The sequence below is a fragment of the Macrobrachium rosenbergii genome, chromosome 25 (genome assembly GCF_040412425.1).
Source record: "Macrobrachium rosenbergii isolate ZJJX-2024 chromosome 25, ASM4041242v1, whole genome shotgun sequence".
Taxonomy (NCBI): domain Eukaryota; kingdom Metazoa; phylum Arthropoda; class Malacostraca; order Decapoda; family Palaemonidae; genus Macrobrachium; species Macrobrachium rosenbergii.
This window is the reverse complement of record NC_089765.1, coordinates 42,034,404-42,048,353: the sequence shown is the minus strand read 5'-3', so window position 1 is coordinate 42,048,353 and position 13,950 is coordinate 42,034,404. Positions and strand designations below refer to the sequence as shown.

General features: G+C 35.7%; 1 protein-coding gene across 1 annotated transcript in view; it reads right to left on the bottom strand.

The window, feature by feature from the left end:
* Positions 1–5,279: 5,279 nt before the first annotated feature.
* LOC136852229 (calponin homology domain-containing protein DDB_G0272472-like) overlaps positions 5,280–13,950 on the bottom strand; it is a 29,966-nt gene continuing 21,295 nt past the window's right edge. The window contains exon 3 of the mRNA XM_067126677.1: positions 5,280–6,380. Within this exon, the coding sequence (XP_066982778.1) occupies positions 5,280–6,380 (1,101 nt within the window). The remainder of the gene's footprint in view (positions 6,381–13,950) is intronic.

The window sequence follows — 13,950 nt, the reverse complement described above, 5'->3', positions numbered from 1 at the left end:
ATTGATAATATTTTCGGTTTTTTCAAGTGTGGTCTTTTGCGTTTTGAAAATATCAGTCAAATAAAATACTTAGCCTTTGGGACAGATAGCGGTGACTGGTGAGCGTACGCATCACATCACAATACGTGCATATCTTTCGGAAAGGAAAACGGCTTGTTCCTTGTTAGGCAAGATTGCGTAACCTGCAAAAGTTACGAGCATGGAGAGCACTACAACAGAAGTAAATAAATCCGGTACTTCGTGAAACTACAGCAAATTGTAAAAAATGGAAAGTATTCTCTTAAAAATTTTCCTGCATCATGTTTTTAAGAGATGACAAAATTAAATTCACTATGTTAATTGACCGTTGTATAAGTATTTTTTTTTTCATGTACCTTAAAATACAGATTGTACACAGGAAATACAGTCAAAACAAAAGAAGTTTTTACAAAAGACGAAATAAACTGTTTAGTTAAATGATTAATTTTAATCAGTTTACTCTTCAAGTTTATAAACAATATATTATCAGGCAGTGGAAAAACCTTATTTTATAGTTTAACAGACCAATGCACACAGTTGGTTAAACGTAAACGTAGAGAAATTTAGAAATTATGTCTAATCCTTCATGTTCTGTTTAAAGAGAAACATTCAATTTAATTTTGCGTATTTAATAAAAATCTAAGAGTGGAAGGTTCCCCCTCTAATGATAACATCTGTAATCCTACAAATAATTTTCAGTGTTCGATGAATTATTGCTGATGCAATATCCGATATGCTAGGATATGCGGAAGTACCAGTAGCTCAAGGTAGATTATTAATTTAAGCTTATGATCAATTGCCCGTTCAGTCATATGATCTCGCACAGTTCAGACCTTTGTTTTAGGTCAGCAATAAAATCCTATGAAATTACAGTGATGCGCTTTCATTCTTGTTGACTGATTTCAGAAATAACCTCACTCAAATTTATGTTTTCTTGTCTCATATTCATCTCATAGTTATCAATAGTTTTCGTTGCGTGACCCAGCAACTGGAATTATATATACTGTAAAAATCTTCGACACTGTTTGAGTTTGGTTTCTTTTCTTTCTGTTCATCTGAAGGCTTTGGCATGCGGTTGAATGTTAATCAACATATTTTTGTAACAATTTTAGTCAGTCGTTTTCTACATTTTTATGACTAAACATTTGAGTATCCTACATTATTGGTGTGATCTAGCAATTGTAGAATATCTTTAAATTTTTCTTGTTTAAACTACTTCCCTTCAGTGCCTTTTGCTGCCTCTACAGTATATTCTAGGTACAAATATCGCTACAATTTACATCCTACTTTGGCTTCAAGTGTTGCATACCAATTATTATTTATTAAACCCGGCATACCTTCACATTTTAGATAAACAAGGAAGACTTTTTTTTTACCAATGAATACTGTCAATACTTTTCTCATTATGTGAACGTACTGCTCCGTATAGAATATGATGACGGCAGGATTTTCCTCTCTCTCTCTCTCTCTCTCTCTCTCTCTCTCTCTCTCTCTCTCTCTCTCTCTAAATCGTTACGTACCTAAAGGTAAAGGGGTTTCCCAGGCGCCTCAGTTGTTCGCAGTAACAGTTCTCCTTTATCACTCTCTAAACGCCCCGTCCTCTCTCTCTCTCTCTCTCTCTCTCTCTCTCTCTCTCTCTCTCACGTTAACTGACCTTTCTCTTTCTCACAGATGTAAGGTGTATTAAAAATTTTACATGCTTGTGTCTGGATATATATATATATATATATATATATATATATATATATATATATATATATATATATATATATACACTCAATGCGTGTCTGCGTTTTTTCACATGATAGTATATCAGTTTGAATATAGAGAAACACACACACACACACACACACATATATATATATATATATATATATATATATATATATATATATATATATATATATATATATACATATATATAATGTGCGTGTATGTATTTATGTGCGTATTCATGCTTGTAAAACGTTGAATACTTATGTGGATGGTAGAAGAATGAAAGTCTCAGGGTACATAAAGCATAGGAAGGCCGCAGAGTTTAAGCAGAAGTTGATAAGCTGTATCGTTGCGTACAATATATGGCATAAGTTATTAAAAATGTGAGAACTGTGGATATACACGGATGAAATGGTAAAAAAGTTAGCATACGTGATAGGATGAGTCAGAATGCTTTGAGTTTTTTGGTATGTTCCTGAAAAGTTTAAAATTCGAACGTGTTTGATGGGAGGAGGAGAGGAGAGGCCTGAATATAAGACTGGGCGCTGATAAGTCTTCAGTGTAGGTATATAAAGCTGCAAAAGTTTTGGAAGTTTTTGTCTGGAGTCCATCCAGGGCACAGCAGTTGAAGTTCTTATGTGGCAGTAACGGTTGTGATTTTTCCTCCGGAGGTACCCCTACTGAACGGAAAAAAGTATATAAATGTTTGTGTATGTGCAGTTAAATGTTTATTAGAGTAGAACACTGTTGTTATTTGCATGATATTTATTTATATTTGTTTGTCACTAGTGATACTTTGATGGGGTCTCTCTCTATCTCTCTCTCTCTCCGTACACACATACATAGGTACATGTATATATATATATATATATATATATATATATATATATATATATATATATATATTTATATATATATATATATATATATATATATATATATATATATATATATATGTGTGTGTGTGTGTGTGTGTGTTTTACCCAGTCGAGAGGAAATTTCATTGCTTACCTTTTTCTACAAAGTGGAGAAGTCCTATCTATTGGTAGCTTGATAGTGACCGCATCAAAAAAGGCTACTGGTAATGCACAACTCTACCTACACACCCGCATTCTCTCTCTCTCTCTCTCTCTCTCTCTCTCTCTCTCTCTCTCTCTCTCTCTCTCTCTCTCTCTCTCTCTCTCTCTCTCTCGCTCAGGTCTACAGCGAAACAAGCTTTACCCAAAATAATTTATATATATAAACAAGAGATGAAATAAAATGGAATAATAATGTCCACCAACCGATCAGACATATTGAAGTCCATCATATCTAACTAATTATTCTCTCTACATCGTTATCCCACAATAGGTCGAAATAAGTCAAAGCCCAGTTTATTCCCAATGGGTACATTTTCAGCTCATCCTCAGCGAAACATCTGAAGAAGCCAAATAAAACCTTTGTTAAACAAGTGCATAAAAATAAAGATGTGTTTATTCATCCCATGTTACTTATAAAGTACACACAATGTAATAAATGCTTGACAAAGGTGAGACATATGTTAAATGAAAGAAACAGTCTACAGTTTGGGAAATCTAAAATGGTTCTTACCTCCAAACAGCAATGTTCACAGTCTTAATCAACAGGTCTCGAACCACAGAGTCTTCACCAAAGATTTTTAATAATGTTCAGTGTTGGTCTTTGAACAGTAATTTGTGTGATAACTAATCCCTTCACACCCTGGGACTCTGCCCAAAAGAAAATCATCTACTAACTAACTAACCGGAACCTGGACATTTCCAGCGAACTCACTCACAAAGTCTTGTTGCGAGGCAGGGAAGTTCCCACGTCTTGAGAATACCTGACATATACAGTTTCACTAATTAGGAAACATGCCAGACAACAGCTAATCATCCTCTCAAGGTTCTTCACAATGCCTTTAGCCACACTTATTAATCAAACATTTACTGTGTATTGTAATTCATAAAATACTTGTGACCTATAAGCTTTTCATATATATATATATATATATATATATATATATATATATATATATATATATTGTATATCGTGTATGAAAAAGAGAGAGAGAGAGAAATTTGAATTATTTGAGTAATTTTGTCTTATGTATTTATAGGTACAAAAACAAGTTACCCTTTGAAAAACATCAGGCACAGGTCTACCCATCTTGCCAATTTCTAGGAAGCCTCTGTTGTGCTGCTTTTGCCACAAGTTCAGTATTTTCATCCAACAGACTGGTTTGCTCTGATCTCAATTTTATTTGAATTTTATTCACATGTTTTTCACCCGTGATTTCCTTCACTGCTTCAGATCTTCATTCGTTGCGTATTATGATTCCATTTTATTCTGGCTTTTCGTAATTTCACATTACGTTGTTGAATGATTAGTTAATATAGTTACAAATACACACACTTACATATATATATATGTATGTATATATATACATAATTATATTTATACATACATAATGTATATATTGCATTAGTAAGTACTTTGCTGTCCTTCTTTTGATTATTGTTATTCTTTTTGAATCCCCTTTGTAGAGAGCAGTCACGGGAGAGGAATAGTGAAGATCATATTAGATTCTTCTCTTAAATCTACCTCAAAGGCCCCCTTCTACATTTCTCTTCTCACTTTTATTACAGTTTCCCCTTACATCAGTCGTTCTTCTTCACTTCTTTTCCGCGATACCAAGTTGCCTGTCTATCTGTTTCCTCCTTCCTGTCTGTGTTGTTCCCCCTCGCGTCCCTTCAGGGGATGGAGGGAGATGAGTGAAGAAAGGAAAACGATCTCAAAATGATGATTTTCTCGAGCTTTTGAAGCAACGAGAGAGAGAGAGAGAGAGAGAGAGAGAGAGAGAGAGAGAGAGAGAAGGATGACAATACTGCATATTGCAAAATAGTTTTCTCTGGAGCATGAAAGAGAACGTGTCACAGTCAGAGAGAGAGAGAGAGAGAGAGAGAGAGAGAGAGAGAGAGAGAGATGTGGGCGTTGTACCCAAACTGTCTGACAGGGGGCGCGCCGCCAGCAGCTCGCTGATGGTGGTGGTGGTCTTTAAAACGCCCCTTTCCCTTTACCCGGTTTTCTCTCCCCTCGGTTTCCCCTCCTCTCAACCTCACCACTCTGACAATGTCTGGTCGTTCCGTCTCTTACCTTTGCAGAAGTGGGTGAGAGAGAGAGAGAGAGAGAGAGAGAGAGAGAGAGATGAGGTGATATTGTTATCGCGACCATGTGTTTTGCCGCACATCGCTGCAGAATTGCCTCTCCAGAGACACTTTGCTTTCTCTCGAGCTTATATTATATATGAAAATACTTGTATTGCATGAATATAAGTAACTGATGGGAGATATGATTGATGATTGCAAATGGTAAGAATTTTTCCAGTTTCTACCACTGGTTGTGAACTAATCCAAGCAGTTTATTATTCATACTATAATAATAATTAAAACGCGCGCATGCGTACTATGTATATATGTGTAAATATATACACTATATATACATATAAAATTTGTGTATGTATGTATACTCAAACAGAGGTGGTGGCTCTAGGGGGATTTAGCCTCCTGGTTCTCAGCAATCCTCGTGGAGTTATCCTCCTGGATCTCAGCAATCCTCTTGGAGTTAGCCTCCTGGTTCTCAGCAATCCTCTTGGAGTTAGCCTCCTGGTTCTCAGCAATCCTCTTGGAGTTAGCCTCCTGGTTCTCAGCAATCCTCTTGGAGTTAGCCTCCTGGTTCTCAGCAATCCTCTTGGAGTTAGCCTCCTGGTTCTCAGCAATCCTCTTGGAGTTAGCCTCCTGGTTCTCAGCAATCCTCTTGGTGTTAGCCTCCTGGTTCTCAGCAATCCTCTTGGAGTTAGCCTCCTGGTTCTCAGCAATCCTCTTGGAGTTAGCCTCCTGGTTCTCAGCAATCCTCTTGGAGTTAGCCTCCTGGTTCTCAGCAATCCTCTTGGAGTTAGCCTCCTGGTTCTCAGAAATCCTCTTGGAGTTAGCCTCCTGGTTCTCAGCAATCCTCTTGGAGTTAGCCACCTGGTTCTCAGCAATCCTCTTGGAGTTAGCCTCCTGGTTCTCAGCAATCCTCTTGGAGTTAGCCTCCTGGTTCTCAGCAATCCTCTTGGAGTTAGCCTCCTGGTTCTCAGCAATCCTCTTGGAGTTAGCCTCCTGGTTCTCAGCAATCCTCTTGGAGTTATCCTCCTGGATCTCAGCAATCCTCTTGGAGTTATCCTCCTGGATCTCAGCAATCCTCTTGGAGTTATCCTCCTGGTTCTCAGCAATCCTCTTGGAGTTAGCCTCCTGGTTCTCAGCAATCCTCTTGGAGTTAGCCTCCTGGTTCTCAGCAATCCTCTTGGAGTTAGCCTCCTGGTTCTCAGCAATCCTCTTGGAGTTAGCCTCCTGGTTCTCAGCAATCCTCTTGGAGTTATCCTCCTGGATCTCAGCAATCCTCTTGGAGTTAGCCTCCTGTTTCTCAGCAATCCTCTTGGAGTTAGCCTCCAGGTTCTCAGCAATCCTCTTGGAGTTAGCCTCCTGGTTCTCAGCAATCCTCTTGGAGTTAGCCTCCTGGTTCTCAGCAATCCTCTTGGTGTTAGCCTCCTGGTTCTCAGCAATCCTCTTAGAGGTACATTGATAGCTGTATGCCCTTTTCTGCCATGCCTTCGACCCACAACAATCGACTAGCCATTGAGTACATAAGTCACTGCTTAAATCAACGGAAGCATATGCTACTTTGTTTCTACTCTTACCTAAATAATGGGGCTTTTTAAAATGAAGAAGAGTGATATTGCGAGAGGAGAAAAATTTAACTGAATAACTCTCTTCAAGAAGATAATAAGAGACTAAATTAAATGCTTCGTATGGCGCGCAGCAACATAAAGAAATGGCTAATAATGTGTTATTTACGTTTTTTTTTATTATCTAAATATAATAAAATTTCAGCTGCTTTCTGTCATGTTTCTCGGTTTCCACGAAAAAATAAGCTGTATGAGGTAACAAATATGGAATTGCACAGTCTACGTATAGGATGTGAGCATTTAGACTGACCTTTGGAAATTCAAGTTGTGTGAGATATTGTGTCAAGCCAAATGGGTTTATTGCTATTAATAGTTAGGTGGACAGTGAGGTAGAGAGGAAGGTTTTATCCAAGTGGGATGACATCAAAAGTCAACAGCAATGAGAGATTAGAACGAGATGATATTATCTACTCTAATAATCGGGAGGTGTTAGGTTATTCTACCAACCCTCAATCTTATCATGATGTTAAGCACGCTAGAGGTTTACAGCTGTACGATGTTTGAGAGGGCTTTTGGGCCATCCCTTCAAACATGATTCATTAGAATAAAGATGAAAATCTCCACTTCGAAGGTAAAAGTTAGGTTTCTCATTGATGGGATCAAGGTAGAAGTTCACATATAAGGAGGTTGTACAGGACATTTTTTCCTAGTAAGTCTTGGAAATGTTTAGAATAGTATGATAGGTTACCAAGAATTAGATATATCTAACTTTTTGGAGAATAAGAGGAAAAAATATATGTTGGTTTTTGAAATTTAATGGGTACTTAGGAAAAACTAGTTTTTATTTTTACTTAGCTAAAAACTCACAGGTGATATAGGCTGTTAGCTTATGGTTTAAAAAAAATGGCTTTAAGTTATATGAGAATTAACGATAGACGGATAGATCCATATTAGTGGAGCAGGTTTAACAAGATGTCGAATGTCCAAAATAAGGCAAAAAGCTAACAAAGGTCTCTTACGTAAAGTCCGATGAATACATACACTTATGTATGATTTATGTTTTTGGTAACGTTTATGCATATGAATTACTTGGTACAGTAATGGTTCTTGCATCAGTTATTTTTTTCATACATTAATGCTATCCAATGAGTGAGTCGAGAAGGAAGAATAATTTATATATATATATATATATATATATATATATATATATATATATATATATATATATATATATATGTGTGTGTGTGTGTGTGTGTGTGTGTGTGTGTGTATACACATACATACATGCATATATATATATGTATATATATATATATATATATATATATATATATATATATATATATATATATATATATATATATATATATATATATATATATATATATTACTGTATGTGTGTATGTATGTATATATATGAGGATTATTCTAGTTAAAAAGTAAACATTTTAATCCTAAATTCCTACATATCCAGTACGCTTTGCTTACATAGGAGGCTTCGGTGTTTTGAAAACATTTACATTTAAACATTTAATGTTTCCTTTCAAAATCAAACGTTATTGGTATTTCGTTTTTGACAAAGGAAACCTGACATATATCGCATCAGAGTTCAGGTCTGAACTTCAGTTTGAACACAAACAGAAGAAACTAGTGTGACCGACTCTTCCATTATCACTTCTGTGGGCGAGAACGTTTTTGTGACCGACTGTACATTCTTTAACAGTCCATCTCCTTTCCCTTGATTAGTCCTTTCACTCCTCATCTGCCCAGTGCCCTTATATGCCGTTGACTCATCCCCACACAAATTTTAATCTCTCTCCAACTATAAATGGTTCTTAATGGGTCTTCTTCGTTCTCTGAATTTTCACTCCGCTTTTTAGTGCTATGTTATGTACTTGGTATTTTTTGTTTGCGCCATTTTTCATTCGAACCAGATTTGATTCATGTTATATAGGTCACTGATATTGTTTCCTTTCAAACATTTGCTGATGTATGAATGTGTGAGGGTATTTGCGCGTATACGGAGGTGTTCCTGAGCATGCATCTGAATTCATTTATATTCTCTCTCTCTCTCTCTCTCTCTCTCTCTCTCTCTCTCTCTCTCTCTCTCTCTCTCTCTCTCTCTCTCAGGAGTTGAGTGGGATTCCTGTTGAATTTCATTTCAAACTTTGCTAGTTTGGTGTTGATAAAGGTTCAAAAAGTATCCAAATTTCTTGCATTCAGGATTGGAACTATTTCACTTACAACTGGCCCCTTTCTCGAATATTGCAGCTCTTTTTCAGCAATAAATGCTGTAATTAATGTTGATACAGCCATAAAAATTTTTATTGCTTCTAAATATCTGTTGTTCTTTGGAAGTATCTATCTTTTGTGGAATTTTTTTCAGACGAATCAAATGTATTATTTTTAGAATATAATGTCTGTATGTACTCGTAGTTTTATGTATGGGGGATGGACGGGTTTGGAATGTTCTTTTTTCGGTATAGAGTCTTTGGGCTTTAAACCAACATCCCTTTCTTTTATGGTACTGAGGAATATAACATTATATTACTGGGGATAGTATATTTTCTCCTTTTAAGGTGGTATGAAGTGACTTACATTTTAGGGAAATTCGTTTGTGATTTCAGATATCATAATGGTTGTTTTTGAATTAAATACATGGAAAGAAAATTCCCCATTCATAACACTGCAAAGAGATCGTCTAAACCAATGATGTTATCTCTGGTATTCTTAATGAAGAGTCTGATTTGTACTAATGGCACATGAAGATGCTCGAATATTGTTCTTCTGTCTTAATATCAGCAGGCCCTCGGGTACTTTATACTTTAGAGAAAGTTTACCATAAGTGGTAATCCTGATTGAGGTCAGTATCAAAGGATGTCGTGTTTGGCCATCGTAGAAAAGCTGTATGCCAAGTGGAAAGCAAGGCTGTCTCCTTTGAAGCCCACACCTCAAGAATTACTGTGTGATACTAGCTTTGCAGAGCTCATTATCCACATTCTGTTGAGGTACCACGGTATTATAATGCTAGGACAGTGGTGCCTCATTTCCTTCGCTGTGCAGCTACGAAACGGTCCTCTTGGCCGTGTTACGGATTATGATGCTCGCAAGTTTATAGAGCCTGTATTACTTATTTAGAGCGCTTTTCACCATGTTATTGTCTTTCACTTACGGGTATCTTGTTCTGTGAAAGCCTTCCTGCTACCCGTGTGGTTTGTTGTGTTATTTGAAAAATGATAATGATACTGTTCACATTTGCATGAGTCGTATATTTAGAATATTAAGCCACAAGACTTCTTAACTTCTTGACTCCCTCACCTTTTGGATACGCTCACTTTTACAAGCGCCGAATTCAAAAGGGGGAAATACATGAAGACACTATCTTAAGAGGTGCGATTCGAACTCATTCATGTTAATCTTAGAGTGTAGAATTCCGTAATCCACAATGACAGGAGTATTTGTATATAAGCTGAAATATGTTATTAATTCATTGCTGCTGCCTCTCCAAGTCTTAGTTCATACAAGTTACAATTACTGATATATGTCATCCCTATGTGTCATGATTCAAGAGTTTTGAGAAGGTTAAGATTATTATAGATAATGGTACATTTTGTATTCTGATGTCTTTGCAATTTAATCACACATTCATGGTAACTGTGTTAAAGGTATTAAAGACATCACGAGTCCCATTTGAGCATCCAGCAAACCGTTGTTCTTTCGTAGCAGCATGCATAGCATCAGTATGTCATTTATTTGCATGTTGTTGATGTTTATGAAGGACAGTGCAATTGCCCTGGCATGCATGATTAACCAGGAAGTGAGAAAATAGTTTATGTACTTACTATCAACAGGATGACAGGTTAATCTGTGTATAAAGCGTAACATTAAAATTTGCCCAGAAAGTCAGACAGACCGAACAAGGTGGAAATCTGAACTGCATTTTATTCTGTAGCAATGAATCTTGCAAAAGGACATGAAAGATCTGGATGAAAATTACTAATTATTCTTTATTCAGAGGTATCATTTAAAGATAAACATTAAAGAGCCGCATATTTTTCAAATCGTGTATGGTACCAATGTATCACATCTGAGTAAGCTATTTATGGTTGTTTATCATTGCTGTTTGTGTTCAGTTTTGATTGTTCACATAGCGATGTGATGTTAGTATTGGGTACTTTTTGGTTTGAACATAGTTGATGTAGAGATTGTGTTTTGCTGTTTTGTTTCGCCGCTGCTTGTCACAGCGTTGACACAGTAAGTCAGAATTTTTGCTTTTGCTATAAAATTCCGTTATTCTTGTATTCTCCCCTCTTTAGCTAATTTTTTCTTTTTATTGATACATTATACAAAAGCAATTAATAAAATCTTAGCTAATATGATTTATATTCTGATGTATTGCGTGCCATAAAAAGCAAATATGATTAACTGAGAATAATACAGAAATATAGAAATAAAAAAAAGAGTAAAGATCTGATAAGGTTGATAAAGAGATTCTTCCTGAAAGGTTCCGATTCTAGAGGACAATATTAGATAATAACATGCAGAAAAGTAGAAATAAGAAAGTGTAATTATGAGGTGGATAGAGAAAAAATTCTAACAGGTTATAATTTTAGAAGAAAGTGTGCATTATTGTATGTTGAGCATTTTTTTTTTTTTTTCGGGGAAGCGACCGACACTCACCACCACTATGAATATTCTGATCGCCCATCCATAAAAAAAACCAAACCTTTATCCTGAAAAAGTATTAATTGAAAAGAAAGGAATCAGTATTGAAATACTTTGTTTGGTGTGTTTGGCTCCGAGTTTTTTTACACGCGCGTTGCTGGTTTTTTTTATTAAGTACGTTGCTTATATTTGAATTGTCCAGGCTCTAGCACCGCTTGCCTTGGTGCCGAATGAGTTGGGATAACCATCCCTAGATAAGTACAACTTCCTTCTTTCCTCCTGGCTTGACTGTGGGTTGTCCTGATTGCTGGAATAAACTAATTCAGTATATTATTCCCCATCTCAATTCGCACACTGCGGTATCTGTGAAATCTCAGCTTAGTAAGATTAATGCAACGTTGAAGTGGCAAAAATTTTTCTGTTTTAGCTTTAGTGAAATGTAGCTTAATTTTACTAAAGAGCAAACCTCCCTCTGGCCTAAAATGCATGGCTTCGATTTCTCGGTGGAAAGGCAAGAGTGTCTATAAGCTTACAGAAGTGAGCATATCCAAAAGCGGGAGGAAATTGAGAAGTTGAATGATGATAATAATAGTAAGTGTAGTAATCATAAACTGGCTAAAGTAATTAAACCTCACGACATAGTTTTAAGAACGGTTGGAATGTGACAACCTTAAATGCATACTCAAAACATGAAGCTTTTCATTTATACAGAGTTGTCGATCCTAGGATTCAGCAGCAGTTAGCAAGATGTCTTACAAGTGACCTCCTCCTTCAGCTGTCGTTTTACATTGTCACGAAAAATGTGACATCTCGTTAACTTTGTGGATTTCAAAGTTTCAGTAACAGAAAATTCAGTACAACATATCGGGATAGCAGTCAGTTATGATTAAATTTATTTTAATCAAGACCAGATTTGTTTTAAAATGCATCTTGAATTTATTTTGGACTTGATGTGTTCTTTTAAGTACATTTAGAAGTTTTTTTTTTTAAATACTATTGACTCGTTTCATTATGATCATTTTTATTTGTTAGTTTTGCGTAATGTCCAACTTTTTCTATGTTGTATTTTGTTTCCCTTAAATATTTTCTGATTACGTAAAGGTATGAAGTTTTGGGTCCTTAACATCTTGAAGTTCGTCTCCTTTGTTAAGAGCTCCCCTTGGGACGACAGTAGTAGTGATTATGAAAGCCTCATCGTAATAAAAATAAATTCGAGTTTTATAACAAATTATGGCCAATCCAACATTCCCTAATTTTCCTTAAAGTAAGTCTTGTACGAAGTCTGACTGAGACGGAGGTATGCGAGTATGCCAGACTTCAAATCGAAAGTTTTAACTTGCTTCCATCAACAAAGCGTAATAAAAGTAATCTGCCAAGCATATTTTTTTATGATTGAACTGGAAGATCTTATGAATACGGGAAAATCTTGTTAATACCATTGGAGCATGTTATACGCGTACACTTAGTTAGATATGCGTTCATTACTGTCACATCATGTTTTGTTGGATATAAATTAATATGTCCCTTCGTACATACAAATAGGCAAATGCCGTGTATTTATGGAATTATACACGCACCACACACTCACACACTTCTAAAATGTCGAGGTCTGTAGCAAACGGAGCAGTGGTTAAAACAGAAAAATAATCAATATGTAAAGGGTGACCAGTCTCCTCGCGTGTTCTCTAATTGCACTATAACTAGGCCTGGAAAGATAATTGCCTGTGCGATATGACTTACCTGGGTGTTCAAACTATCTCATCCAAGCTGATCTGGTAGTTTTTCCAACGTAAGTGGCATCACAACCACCACACTGCCATTTATAGATGAGATTGGACCGAAGGCTTGTTGGTATAGGGTCTTTAATTTTAAAGACATTACGTAATTTATTTTGCAAAGTGAAATATATTTTGATATCTAGCTGAGGGTAACCAATGGATAAAATAGAAATTAATTGCTTTTTTAAATCGTAACTATGAGTTCCAGTAAAAGTTAAAGGTAAATAAAAAACAGGTTTCTTTACATTAGCGGTAGTTTCGGATTGTTCGTTTACATATAATTTCGAAAGCTGTTTACCAATATATGTATTTACGTAATTCAACGGATAGTCATTGTTTTTTAAAGGTGACCTTAGAAATTCCAATTCTTCATGCAAATTCAAAACGCTAGAACAAATTTTATATGCTCTGGTTACTAGCGTCAGTATCAAATTCATCTTATATATTTCAAAGGTGTAGCTGATTGAAATTTAGACATAAGACCCGTGAAAGTAGACTTTCTAAAGACTGAGGTGTGAAAGTTATTATCAAGATAATTTTTACCTGCTACAGACCTCAACATTTTAGAGTTCTATACTCCATCAAGATAAAGCCTTCTATGGCTAGAAATGTGGCTGTAACCTCACTTTTTTGTTTTTAGTCTGCGTTTTACTGGTTTGTATATTGACTAGTGTGTTTGTTGTGCCTTTGTACCTTCCGTTTTTGTGACTTAAATTTTGTATTTTTCTTTATTTTATTTTATTCATTTATTTATTTTCATTAGACATCTTTTAAACGTATTCCTATAATTTTTATAGTAATTTTGCTGTATTATTTGGAATTTTATTATGAGAATTGTAATGCCATTTTAGTTTTGTAGGTTGATGACGAGTGAGAGTACTGCTCGAAACATGTCTCAATAAAGTTGTGTAAAATGCTGGTCCGGGTTTTGGCCTTGGTGTCCTTACTGATATATATATAATGTATATACATACATATACATATATAATACAGATAGATAGATAAATATACTGGTTATGTGTGCAGATAAAATCGTATCAGATTTGATAA